At 42.2% G+C, this 14,555-nt stretch overlaps 1 protein-coding gene across 1 annotated transcript in view; it reads left to right on the top strand.

Moving 5' to 3' along the window:
* Positions 1-14,555, top strand: part of Slc44a5 (solute carrier family 44 member 5) — a 67,003-nt gene that overhangs the window by 32,699 nt on the left and 19,749 nt on the right. The window contains exons 6-11 of the mRNA XM_052178817.1: positions 1,308-1,433; positions 2,404-2,464; positions 5,229-5,352; positions 5,642-5,725; positions 10,745-10,857; positions 13,867-13,998. Of these exons, the coding sequence (XP_052034777.1) occupies positions 1,308-1,433; positions 2,404-2,464; positions 5,229-5,352; positions 5,642-5,725; positions 10,745-10,857; positions 13,867-13,998 (640 nt within the window). The remainder of the gene's footprint in view (positions 1-1,307; positions 1,434-2,403; positions 2,465-5,228; positions 5,353-5,641; positions 5,726-10,744; positions 10,858-13,866; positions 13,999-14,555) is intronic.

Genomic DNA, 14,555 nt, shown 5'->3' with positions numbered 1-14,555 from the left:
CCTCTCTTACCCATGTCCACACAGTGTTGATAAGAGACCTTGAGTTGATTAATTGTGGCAGATATCTAGATTTGGCTTATTTCTCATGGTGACAAACTGTAATTATGTTTTCAGAATTATGGGAAACTCACAGACACGCTGATGAATATTTCCCCTGTACACTAACAATTGTCAGGATATTTCAAAGTCATTTTATTCATACAGAAAACAAAGCAAGATTCTAACCTAGAATGTACATAGACTCAGCTATATACTAATTATAAGAAATGCCTCATTAAAAAATCATGACAGAGGAACTCGGTTTGCTTCCTAAGCACCCAAGTCACATGACTCACAATCTTCTATAACTCTAGCCCCAGAGAGTGTTCTACTCTCTTTGGGTACCTGCATGCACATTGTACATATTGAGATGTATCTACGTAAGTGTGCACACATGTGTACACACATACACACACACACTAACAAAAATGAAAACCTTTAAAAGAAAAATTTTTAAATCTGCATAAACCATCCCTCACAGGTACATCCTGAATGGATATAAAATTAGTGTAATCCAAGTGAGGAGAGTGGTTATAGTACCTCATAGTTATGCAAAATATTGCTACCTGGAGAATCAGAGTGACAGACGTCCTGAGACTTCTTCCTCACCCAACTACTTTTGGATTTACATTTATCAAGTTAAAAATAAATTGTCTAGAATTTTTAAAGTTTACCCATACTTATACCTGTATGTGTGCGTATACTACACACACACACACACACACACACACACATATATATATCATGGGCCAGAATCTGTGTCTGAAAGAGAACACTCTGGCTTGCCTTCTGAGTTTGGGTCACCTTACTTAACATTACACTCCCCTAGACAGGTATTAAGTCATGAGGATGGATGGGAGGTGGGAAAAGGACCCGTGGGCCCTTTAAAAGGAAAATAGGGGATAGAAGCGGGCAGTAGGTGTGACTCGATGGAGGAGATAGAAAAGAAGCATGGAAATACTTGGTTTGAAAATGCTAAAAAATGGTCTGTAAGGCAGTATATGCTGATTTAAAAACCCAAGCACAAAATACCATTACTGCTTGATATCTTGTTTTCATGCAGACCAAGAAAGCAGGAAGTCTAGGTTGCTAGCATTCTAATGTCAACTTAATTTCACACAGTCATACTGGAAACACGATTTAAGCCACTTAGATGGAAATTGACGCTTTCCTGGTCATGCTGGTGAGGAGCTCAGCAGCCCATCCGACCTTGTAGACTCCTTGGTTTATCCCGTTCACCCTCTTCCCTATGCCTCTCTGTCCCGCAGATCTGCGTCTCCAGGTGCCCAGAGAGATTCCTCACCTACTTGGACATGCAGTTTTTGAACAAAAAAGACAAAACCTACTGGGAATACTATCGCCAGTTCTGCAAGGCCAAGGCCAGGCCTGTGGAGGTGTGTGTACTCAAGCTCACGCCTGGAAGGCATTTAGCTGCTGCTTTGGTCTGACGTGGAACAGCCCAGTTTGCTGCTGGAAAAAAAAGTCCAAATCTAGACAATGAGTGTTAATGTTAACTTCTAGTAAAACATGAATATGGACACTCAAAAACACATACTGTTCATGGTGTGTCACTGTGAGGACATACACCAAAACACGGGATACTTATGATATACACTGTGTAGACAAAGAATCACACTGTTCATGATATATCACTCTGCATACCCATGAAATAGGAGAGACACTGCAGTCTGCTTAGCTCCAGCTGACGCATGGCGCAGAGATTTTTCCATATCTGGATGGGTTTGTTGCTGACAAGAGCTAGGATTTTTTTTTCTGTCATCTAGAATCATCATTACAAAAGCATGCTGCTGTGTGTCTTAGCTGATGAGGGCACTTGGTACCTGACCTGAATTTCATTCCTGAAGATAAAAGTGAATACTGGCAGTCTGGGATCTCTACTGTGCGCTTTAGCATGCATGGTACACACACACACACACACACACACACACACACACACACACAGTGTATAAAATAGTGCAATAAAAATGTGTAAGCCCACCCTTACCTATGTTGAACATCAAGAGATTTCTAAAGCTTTATTATATTAAATAATTAAGGGTTAGAGATTCAGAGTATGACTAAGATACCTTTACAGGTATGTTTTACTTTTGTAAGATCTCTCTCTCTCTCTCTCTCTCTCTCTCTCTCTCTCTCTAATCTCTGTTGGTTCATTTAGAGTATTTATAGGCAGTTTTTTTTAAAACAAGGATTTTTATGTCATAATCTTACAGTCACCGGAAGCGGGAAAATGATTTGGGAAAATGAGATGCAGAGTTAAGAGTTGAAGCTCAAAATTCTGATATTGAGAGTGAAAGTGGTCGTGGCTGGCTTTGAAATGTTAATATGCCTTCTCTTCCCTTTCAGACTCTCACAGATCTTCTGTCTAGTGGTGACTGTCCCCTAGCAGTGTACCCAAGCAGACCTTGTAAGTGCTAATTATTTTACCTTTGAAACATAGAATCTCCAAAAATGTGATTTAATTTCCTTATTTCACAGTTGATAAAACCAAGGCTGAGAATGATCCTGTCCCTGCCCTGAGAGCCCTGTGTCAGTTAGGAGGACTGTCTCTGGACATACCTGTCCGCATTCCAGCCGGACATCTCCAACAGAGCTCTGTGAGATCTGGGGTTTTGCAACATAAGCACATTGGAAAAGGATAGGATAGGTTTTAAGATGCTGCTGGTGTGGTTATATGTGTCCTACAAGCATTTGCAGAAAAATTTCCAACGCAGTGTTCATTCGGAATAAGGAAGAGCAATTACTACAGGAAAGCCCAGATGGTGGGGGCCAGAGGGAAATGTGAAGTTACAATATCCAAGGGCAAGAGAATACTGGAATCATACCATGTGTTTTGAGAGGAAATATCTTCAACCTAATAGAGTAAAGTGCATATGTGTAAAATACACAGCAAAACGCAAACTGTTGTAGGCATTATGATGGCAAGCATACAGAAATTAAAATGAATCCCAGAAATCATTTAAGGAAAATGATCAGAAAGAAATATACCAAAAATATTAAGTTGTTTGCCAGAGGGAGAGGGAAGAGGGCAAAACTGGGCATTTTCTCTTTCTCCTGTTTTTCTATTTCTCAATTATTCCACAAGTTCTAGAACAAAAGAAAATAATAGGCACCAATCTAAGTGGAAAGTGAAAGATATTGAATTAGCTTCCACAAAACCCATGTGTTGAGAGTCCCCTGCATCTTTCCTGGTCCATTATAGACCCTGAAGCAGAGATGCTGGTTCTCATGAGAACCAGCAATCACCAGGAAGCCCTAACGCTGACTGTATGTGGTCAAGAACGGCATTGAAATGTTTTATGGGAAAGGGGGAAGCAACTGTCCTCACAATTACGGTTCAGTCACATTTTAAAATATACATTGGGGATATAAGATGAACAACTGACCCATAATCTCCCATCGTCTAATGAAGGAATGAAAGAGACATTAAGATCAACATTACATTAAAGAGGGTCAGGTATACCAGTATGTTGTATTGTCTACAACACACAACTAATAATGTGTAGACCTTAAACTGTTTATAAAAGGAAACAAAGTAAGATTATGTGAGAGAGAGAAGAGAAAGGAATTCTATTTCCTGTATCATTTTGATATTCAAAAGGGAAAAGATATCGAAGAGAGATTGGAAGGACAGTGATCACCAAGACCACACAGCTCACTGGTATCATTTGTAATTTTCCTTAATATTTTCTCTACTTTCCAACTTTACTATGAGCCTATTAGTTAACAAGTGCTAACAGATTGGAAGTGACTGCCAAATACTATGTGAAAGGTAGTCAGGGGGTCTTCTTGGCAGGAACTTAAACTTATGGAATATATAGGATCAAAAAGACCAGGAAAATGGGAGAGAAGAAATATCCTGATCCCTACTGTGTGCCAAGAACCCACTGGGGAATTAGGGTGAGCTCATCTGGGGACAGGGGAAAGTGAGGAGCTGGTGACTGAGAGTCAGCAGAGAGGGGTTGTAGAGGCTGCCATCTTGAATCTGCCTGAGGGGAAGGAAGGAGCAGGAGAAACACGGGCACATTATAAGAGAAATCATCTCTGTCATCAGACTTTGAGATGGACGCGCAAGACAAGGAAACCCAAGAAGGGCTTCATAAGCTCTTCATTCCCCGCATCCAATGCTTCAATATTTTCAGTTCAAGCTCCACATGTAAATTAGTGACACTACTTACAAGAAAAAAATATGAAAATCGTCTATCTGCTTCTGAATTCTCTCATCTCTTCACTTGAAATCCCGGCTCTAATATTTTAAAATATATTCGCTATCCATCACTGCAACAATCAAAAGAAATGTGTGTATAGAGGCCAGGGTTCCATTTAACTAAAATAAGACTGTAGATGACTAAGCCATGATTTAACTTTTCTCAGAAATCATACCAGTCTTACATCACTCTAAAACAGTATGCCCCGCCCCTCATCGACAGTTTCTGTCCTTCAACAACATGTAGATAATATCTCTGGCAAGGAGGCAAGTTATTAAGAATTAATCAATATAAGTCCAGCCTTCACAGGAGCTTGGAGTTTGAGCTGGATCTTGCTTCTCCAGGGATCGTTTACAAGTCTCTAGTTTCCACAGTTTCATTGAGGAATACTGAAAACTATTTTAAAAACAGACTCTTATGTATCCCTGGCTGATCTTGGGCTCATTAGATAGCTAAGAGTGTCCATGAATTCCTGATCTTTCTGCCTCCACTTCCCAAGTACTGGGATCACGGGTGTGTGCTACCGCATCATTCAGTGTTCAGGACGGAATGCAGGGCCTCACATGGGCACTCGACCTACTAAGCTGCATCCCAGCCCTACTGAAGACCCATTAAAGTGACAGCCCTAAACTACTCCCCGTCATGACAGCAGCTTAACTTTTCTATTAAATTGTGTTCACCATATGTGCCATGAGCCAATGTCACTTAGCCTGTGCACTTACCTGTGCACTTGACAAATCTTAATGTGTAAGAGAATGGGCAGGCTGGGATGCGGCTTCCAATAGCTGTATGTGTTTCCATCTCACAACCAGCAGAAACTCCTGGAGGAGTTGATAAAGGACAGTTAGCTGTCTCTCCTGAGCATATTTCACACCCAGCAGGAACTTGGCTGTAGATCACAGTTCTTAGGAGGAGAGACTAGTAAACGGAAGTGTTGACTGTGGCTCCTAATCTCTTTCACAGTTCTGCAGAGATGTGTGCCTGATCTTTCAGGCATCAATGGCAACCTGACTTTAGGAGACTGGACGCAGTTTAAAGATGGAAGCGGGCAGACCAGGAATATCGGAGAACTCAGGGAGGCTGCAAAGTATGTTTGTATTTCTGTTTTCATTTTTTTTGATGCATCCTATTGTTATACAAAATGTTAAAGTACCACTTTAGTACTTACGTGCTATGATGAACATATCAGTCACCCTCGAGGCATCCTGAAGTGACAGTCAGTAGATTGCTGTGGCTGGTAAAAGGGTCACTGCGGCAGATGCTGTCTAAGACTTCGATAGAATCTTGCAGAGTCTCTTTCATTATAAGAATTCCCCCCAAAATTAATGGAAGATGATAATTAATCAAAAAATAAACTTGCTCTTCGTTGAACTCAGCGGCATTAGTGATATGATCAATACCAGGACGATTGGGATGAAGATGCTTGAAGACTATTCGACATCGTGGAAATGGATTCTCATGTAAGTGAGACCCTGTGTTTCTTCTCTAAATCCTTTCTGAGGACCTTTGTAGACTCTTTAAATTACTTGTTCTTATTAAAGGCTGAAAAGTGGACTCAGCCCTCAGGATCATGTTTTTTCACATTTTGGTTTAAGGACAGGACAAACATTTGAAAATATGCCCATAGACTGTCAGTTTCGAGTTTATATATTCATTTACCTGTAGAATGGGTAGAACGGGCATGTGTGCCAAGCGCCTGCCTCAGGATCAGGAGGGGGGGGGTCCCGTGTTCTGCTATTCACGTGTTACAGAGGGTTGGCATAGTTTGACTTCCCTGGTTCTTTTACCTCCTTTGTCTCTTCCTTGACACCAAAGGATCCTTTGTAATTTTTACTGTGTTCTTCACATATGACAGTCATTACCATTAAGGTGTGTTCTAGTTCTGAGAACTCTAAAACACAAATGAAGGTGGAGATTTAGATTTCCAGATATAAGGTTGAAGAATGGGGTTCCTAGGCTCCTGTCTGCAAGCATAACAGAGTATCATTAATAGTGTCAGGGATCAGTGCTTGCCCATGGGATGGGTCTCAAGTTGGGCCTGCCATTGGTTGGCTATTTCTCAGACTCTGCTCCATCTTTGTCCCTGCACATCTTTGTAGGCAGGATCAATTTTGGGTCATAGCTTTTGTGGATGGGTTAGTGTCATTACTCCTCCACTGGAGGTCCTGCCTGGCTTTAGGAGCTGGCTACTTCAGGCTCCACATCCCCACTGCTGGAAGTCTCAGCTACAGTCTCCCCCATTGACACCCTGGAGTCTCCCCTGTCCCAGGTCTCTAGCACATCCTAGAGACGCCCTCCCCACCCCCCTCTGCCATTGATTTCTGGTCTCTCACTCTGCCCCTCCCTATGTCTGATCCCCTCCCCCACCCTTCCTCTCTTAATGCACCTCTGATGTCTATTTTTTTTCCCCTTCTGAGAACATTCAAGGATCCTCCTTTAGGCCCTCCTTGTTATTTGGTTTTCTTTGAGTCTGTGGACTGTAGTGTGGTTATTTTGTATTTCTGGATAATATCAACTTATCAGTAAGTGCATACCATGCATGTCCTTTCAGGTCTTGGAAATACTATCCTCACTCAGGATGATATTTTTTAGTTGCATCCATTTGTCTACAAAAATTAATGATGTCCTTGCTTTTAATAGCAGAGTAGTGTTCCGTTGTATAAATGAACTACATCTTCTTTTTCCATTCTTTAATTGAAGGACACATAGGTTGTTTCCAGTTTCTGATTATTATAAATAAGGCTGCTATGAACATAGTTGAACAAATGTCCTTCTGGTGTGGTGGAACATCTTTTAGGTATATGCCTAGGGGTGGTATAGCTGCCTGTTATCTGAGAGGCTCCACCCAGCATCTGACTGAAACAAGTGCAGAGGCCCACAGCCAAGCATTAGACAGCACTCAAGGAGCTTTGTGCAAGAGTCTGGGGCGGGGGGGGGGGGGGGATTGAGGGACCTGAAGGGGGATGGGGACCCCACAAGAAGACCAATAGAGTCAACCTAACTGGACCCTTGGGGGCCCCTAGAGACTGAATCACCAAGCAAAGGGCAAGCATGGGCTGGATATAGGCCCCCTCCATATATGTAGCAGATGTGCATCTTGGTCTTCATGTGTGTTCCCTAACAGCTGGAGAGGGGACTGTCCCTGACTGCTGCTTGCCTGTGGGTCCCATTCCCCTAACCAGGCCACCTTGTCTGGCCTCAGTGGGAGAGGATGTGCCTAGTCCTGGAGTGACTTGATGTGCCAGGGTGGGGTGATACCCAGATAGGCCTCCTCCTTCTCAGAGGAAAAGGGGACATGAGAGGAGGGGCTTTGGGGAAGGCACTGGGAAGAGAGGGAAGGCTGCAGTCAGGACGTAAAGTGAATATATAAATTAATCAATGGATTTTTAAAAAGCATGGGGTTGCTTTCCTGACAAAGGCAAGTGTTGTCTGACATGTCTCAGCCTGTGCTCTCTGCCTTTGTACCACTTTCCAGAGCTGGGAAGCTTCTGTGTTTCCCTAGTGACCAGAGAAAATGCTAATGCCGGCTTGACGACTCCAAGGTGCTTTATATCCAGTTCAGTGCAGCTTCTGAAGCACATCCCATCTCTTTCTTGAATAGCCCTACATATTGCCTGTATTTTAAAGACAGGTTCTTAGCAGGTAGCAAGATGCCACAGTGGTCAGGGCTCTTGGTGTTCCTGTAGAAACACATAGTTCAGTTCACTTTGGGCACCTAACAATTGCCAGTATTCACAGGACCAGGGATCTCGGGCTCTCTTCTGGCCTTTGTGGGGACCTGCACACAGGCAGATAGATAGAGACACACAGAACACACACACACACACACACACACACACACACACACACACAGCCATACAAACATACACAGACACACACACACAGATGTGCACGTACAGACACATAGACAGATAGAAGACACAGACAGATACACACACGCATATGCACACAGAACAGACAGGCAGACACACATACAGACACAGAGACAGACACACAGTTGCATACACACGCAGACACACACACACACACAGACACACACAAGTCTTTTTTGTAGTCTAGGCTGACTTAGATGTCACTGTGTAACCATGGAGGATAGCCTCGAACTTCATCCCCCAGTTTCAGCCTTCCAAGTGCTGGGATTACAGGCACGAGATACCCAATTACATAATTTAAATGTCCCAGACAGCCTGCCACCCCTCATCTGTGAAATTCCATAGCTGTGTTGTGTGACTTTTCCTATTTCCCTGAGCCGTTCTCAGAGTGAGGGTCGTGTCACTTGACCCTTTTAATTTTGTTAAGTGCTGAGCTCCAGCCTGGGGCTTTGTAATTTCCAGGCAGGCATCCTTCCACAGAGCTATGTCTCCAACTCTTGCACTTCATCCTTTAAAACCAGTTGAGTGATGCTTTTGAATCTTCTATTATTTCTCCCATTTTCCTCATATCTATTGTGTATATACGCACACCTCTATATGCACATAGCTACATAACATCTTTCATTCTGTATTTTATTTACCTGGTTCTTCCCTCTGATACACTGACAGTTGTTTGGGTTTTTTGTTTGTCTTCTTTTTGTTGTTTAAAACAGTTCTCCTGTAGCTAAAGTTGGCCTTGGACGCCTTATCTTCCCCACCTCTACCTCACACAGGCTGGGCTTAGTGACACTGTCAACTCCTTAGGACGCCTAGCTCTTCTCCATCTTCCTAGCTCTTTTATTTTATTTTATTTTATTTTATTTTATTTTATTTTATTTTATTTTATTTTATTTTATTTTATTTTATTTTTTGAGACAGGGTTTCTCTGTGTAGCCCTGGCTGACCTAGAACTCACTCTGTAGACCAGGCTGGCCTTGAACTCAGATATCTGCCTGCCTCTGCCTCTGCCTCCCAAGTGCTGGGATTGAAGGAATGTGCCACCACTGCCTGGCTTCCTAATTCAGTTTTATCTTTATCTTCCTAGCTTTAGCTTCCTAGCATAGTTCTGAAAACCTAGTAGACATGCAGAAATGCGAGTTTAGAGACAGTTAGAGAATTAAGAGTGGAACAAGCTAGATACCATGTCTTTAACCACAGCAAGTTTAGTTAATTTAGCACTGTATTGTGAGTGGAATGCTAAAGACTAGTTTTCGTAAGTGAAGAACTAGTTCTGTTTGTGTGCTCTTACTCATTTGGTGTTCTGCCTGCAACAACTCCATAGTCAAAGTTGCAGCCTACACTTGGCAGTAGTTCTCACTGTTACAAACAGATGTCACAGGGTCATTTCTTGTTTTATCCTACTCTTGCTTGGACACACCTCACCCAACACATATTAAACCTGTGTCCACTCCACACTGCTCACATCCCTGTACCCTAAACACTTCCCCTTTCTTTCTAGCCCTTCTGCTCCCACATCTTTCATAAATACCATTTTAAATATTCCCTTTGGATTGTACAATAAAGTAATCCTTCAGTCATATTTAAATTTTAATTTACAGCTTCAAGAGGGAAAGGCTTTTAAAGTTAAAATCATGCACACTCCTTCTTGTCAATACCACACTGTCATCTGTCAGGTGACAGATATTATGACGGGTCTCTTAGAAGATGGCTTTTGAGACTTCCTTCCATGAAGACACCAGGCTCTGTCTGATGCTTTTTGGCATCTTGTAGATTTCACCAAGGGAGTAAGTAGTTGGTAGGAGAGTTGGTCATGTTTCAGGTATTAATGAATTCTCTTTGTGGAGACTGTGCCAGAAGACTCCATTCTGTCCTTAACCTGGTAGGGGTGAGGATTAGGGCATGGACCCAGTTCTTTAGTATCTCAGTCAGGCTCCTGGAAGAAAGTAAAGTAGACAGAAAATATTCATGCCTCCTATGCTTAAGAAAACCACATAGCCAGGAGACTATTCTTGCCTGCAAGTCCTGGACCCAGAGCTCTTGGGACCCCAAGTAGATGTTGGATGGTGTCAGAGATCTCATACTGCTCAAGATAATTAACACGTGCCAATCACTAACTACAAAGTTACGAGTCTGGCAAAATTGTGTGGCCAGTCATGATTCTCATTTTCCACCTAAAGTCTGTTCTATTACTTCCAAACAACAATGTCGTGGTGTGTCTCCCTTACTCACTAGAATATTACCATGCACTTGTTTTATAATTTACCACTAAGTAGAAGGGTGTAAAGGAAGAAGGACAACGTGGAAAGTGTGTCAACAGGAAAATCTGTAAGCTGGGCACTGCTCACTCCCTTGAGTAAGCAGCAATGCTCTGGTTTCTGGAGACACACAGGATATCCTGAGTGGAAAGTCCTTACTGGGCCTCTGCTTTCCTCTTCATGTGAAATCCTTAATGAAATCTGTTGTTCGTACTTCTTAGAGTCATATGTGTACAGCCAGTAAAATAGAACATTCTAGGGTGATTTCAAACAGAAACAGCTCCCATCCTGATATTCATGTGATGTTGCATACAGCACACCTAACTCTGTTTATTGTGGGTTTTACCTCTAGCGGCCTGACTGTCGCCATGGCACTGAGTTGGGCTTTTTTGATACTCCTGAGGTTCACAGCTGGATTCTTCTTCTGGTTCTTCATATTTGGTGTGCTTGGAGTTATAGGATATGGTAGGTAACATACTTCTTAAAGTTGCCAAACAGCAGAATAAATTTTCCTTGTTCCTTTAGCAGCTACTGGAAAGCATTTATTTGCCTTAGGTTCAATTCGTTTGGATCATTAACTTCACAAGATGTATTTAATTTCACAATATATTTTCTTCATAACTCTTTTTTTTCCATTGTCTTGAAAACCAGTTCATAAGAAAAATCTACTCCTTTTCCTAGTAGTCTTTGGTCTTGGGCCTTATGGGAATTGGGAGGGGCAGAAAAGGTCCTTTTAGATGAATGAAAACATTTCAAACAGTTAGCCTTTCCCCATAACTGATCTTTCGATAGCACCCAGGTCTGCACAGCTGCATAGCTTGATCTATTTTTTATCAGCTGAGGTAGTACTTTTAATCAGGTGCTATCACACTTCTTAGTAGTCGGTCCCCATGTTGAGGCATGGCTGTCTAGGCAAGCACACTAAATCACACTCACTGGATGAAGAGTTCAATTCAATTCAATCTCCCCAGAGCTATGCATCTCAGGCCTGATGTGAACGCTAAATAAAGAAATTCAAGTGCCTCACTCTGGGTGGCATAACATTATAGACATTTGCTTTTGGCCTTCTAAGCAGCATATGGGACAATATAAAGCAATTTATATCAAAAGAATGATTTCCCCCACAACAGGATTCAGATAAGCAACATAGCTTTTATAATAGCAGACACCAAAAATAACCAGATTCTATTTCTGCTCCTTGGAGAGGTTTACGCAGTTTATAGCAAGGGTGTGGGCAGGTTCACAGTCAGTACCTAGCCTTGACTATAGCCCAGCTCTGTACTGTATAACTGAGTAACTATGGAAAACTGTAAGATGATAAGACCTAGCTCCACATCTGTATCATCAGTTCAAAGATGGATTCCCCATCTCAGAAGATAGAAAGGATTAATATTGATCCCAGGCTGTCAGAAGAGTCCAGATATAGCGAATGGTCAGTACTGGTTATTGTCATTACTGTCAGAGACCTTCTAGTAAACAATCCGGCCCTCCTTGGGCATTCTCCATCTACTCCGCTGTGTTACTACTGTGCTTCCTCCCCCACAGCCAGACAAAGCCTGGGCCTTTCTGGTGGAGACTCTTGCTCCAATCTCTCTTTGATTGGCAGGAATGTAGTAAAGTCAGCCATTGACATCGCTAACTTGATTCGAGCAGCAGGAGTTGGGATTATGCACCAGCCTTGACCCTGAAGGGGAGATAGACAGTAGATGCCAACAAAACCATCAGGCTCAGCTATCTGTTGACTGACTAGGGAGTGATAGCCCAGCAATTCATTGCATGGCAGTTAAGCTTGAAGCTATTCACAGAGAGGAAATGTCCAATTAGGTTGTGAACTGTAAGTGAGTGAGACTGGATGTGACTGGCCTCAGTGACTGTCGGGAACAACTGGTTATCTACTGTCATAGAAAACCATTCTTATTGATAGTGCCAAATTTTTCTAAATCATAAAAACAATGTGGATATGTCACAGTAAGCAGATTAAAAGATAGACTCTGTGTGTGTGTGTGTGTGTGTGTGTGTGTGTGTATGATGGAGGATTCACCAAGATGAACAAACTAGGTGGTGCACTGGAGTCTCATGACTCCTCCTATGATCAGCCTAGGACCCTGATTGAGCCCCAGATGTTGTTTGTCTGGAACTCTGGCTGCCAAAGGGGCAAGCACAGATCTCTTTTAGTGACATCACCATCAATTTATAAAACTGCCCTCAGCTCACAATCGACAAAATATGAGATTATACACATCACAGGTAGGAATCAGGTATGATTATACACAGAAGCTGTCAGTCCCACACAAAGTATATAATATGTACAAAACCTTTAATGAGTGGGGAATGAAACCACAGCAAAGACGTCAGCAGCGAAGCCTGTATGCGTGTGAAGATGAAACAAATCGAGTTCTCCAAAATAAAAACCAGTTAGAATAAAAGCTAAATTAGACAATGAGACCAGGTAGGGGGGTATTGAAATAGTCCATATGTCCTAGAGTGGTGGAGAGGGCCCTGGGCGTCAGCGGATGTGTTGCCAATGCCTTGGATAGAGAGGGCGAAGGGAAGTGATTCCACACAGTAAACGAGACTGATGAAGAAGAGTGAGCGAGGAGAGTGACTTGGGAAACAGTGGAAAGGTCATCTTTGGTCCTGTAAGACCAAATTTTTATGTTAAAATGCACATAGCTAAGATAGTAGACAAATGGGAGAATGGGCATGGTGGGTGTGGTTGCTGGGCAGTCAAAAGGCCCATCGTGTTTTCTTGTTAGATGTCACTCTGAGACTGACTACTCAGCACGCGGTAAATTTCCAAGAGAGATTGCAAGAGTGGGTGGCAGTGAAGTACAAGAAAAAGAGCACGTGTAAATAAAAACGGAATGGAAATTGTCAAGCCAGATTAAAATGTGCACATGCAAGTTGGAGCTATATGTTATTTACAAGCTTCACAGAGTGTGCAAGGACACACAACAATTAAAAGTGAAACAATGTTTAAAAACTAGTGGTTATGAAAAGAGATCTATAGTAGCTATAATAATATCAGAGAAAATAGAATTTGGAATAAAAACTATTAGGAGAAGGACCAGCCCAATTCAAAACAAAACCAATTCTAAACTGAATGTACCTGTTAATATACTCTCAAGATCTGTCTTCCTTATACAAAATAAATAAACCAGTAAGTAATAAAGTGGTACTGAGTCTAAATTAGACGATATCTTTACATTTTCTTAGGAGAGATGTACTGTAGCATATTAAAACAGTCCTGTTGGTGTTAAGTCCTGATGTTAATTAAGGTTTCGGTAAGCCAGGAGCACATTGAAAGCCACATAAATTCAGAAAGCATTTGTCAGGCAGAGTAGCCTAGTAACGCTATTGCAGACAAACACGAGTCTAACTGTGTAGGAACTTTTACACAGACATGCTTGATAAGCAGGTATCTTCGACTTGAGAAGATAACATTGTGTATTGGTCTTCCCTCTCCCATTCAAGGAATATGGTTCTGCTTTCTGGAGTACATCAGCCTTCAGCAGAAACCACAGGCACCGTTCTGGGTGTACGGCCTCGGCATCCAGCAGAGATTAAGCATGTTCTTTCACTTGAAGGAGACCTGGTTTTCAATGAGTGAGTAGGTTTAAGAGCCACGTTTGTTAAAATAGTGACAATGGGGAACCTCGTTCCTGCGTCCAAAAAGAAGCTCGACTTTGAGGCATCCTGCTGAGGCACAGACCCCTCTGCAATGGCTGATGTCTGTGAGCTTTATTACTTATTGATTTATTTATCGTGTGGAAGGACAGTAGATCTCAAGAGTATGTTACTAGACGCATTCAAGTTTAGATCTGATTTTGGTTGTCGTGAATGGGAAAGTTGCTCTGAATTTATTGTGTCATCTAAGGAAGCCATATTAGAAAAATCCCAGAATCAGGCCAGTTGCCATTAATTGAACATGGTTTGATTGTGGGCATCTGTGGATGCCGATCTATGAAAGAAGTAAATGACTGATTTATTTTTTTTTGTCTTGAGTTTTGGTCTTAAGATTTCCCCTTTTGTCATTCATATCAGCCCTTTCCTGTCAAAGGAAGTCAGGAGGGAGGGAGGGACAGGAAGAGACGCGTGAGCATCGTCTGCTTGCAAACAGTTATTCCCTGCATGCCGCTGTCACCGTAAATTTCAAACCTACG

Source organism: Apodemus sylvaticus, chromosome 4 (assembly GCF_947179515.1).
Source record: "Apodemus sylvaticus chromosome 4, mApoSyl1.1, whole genome shotgun sequence".
In the NCBI taxonomy this organism is placed as follows: Eukaryota; Metazoa; Chordata; class Mammalia; order Rodentia; family Muridae; genus Apodemus; species Apodemus sylvaticus.
The sequence above is the reverse complement of the archived record's forward strand: the minus strand, read 5'-3'. Positions and strand labels throughout refer to the sequence as shown.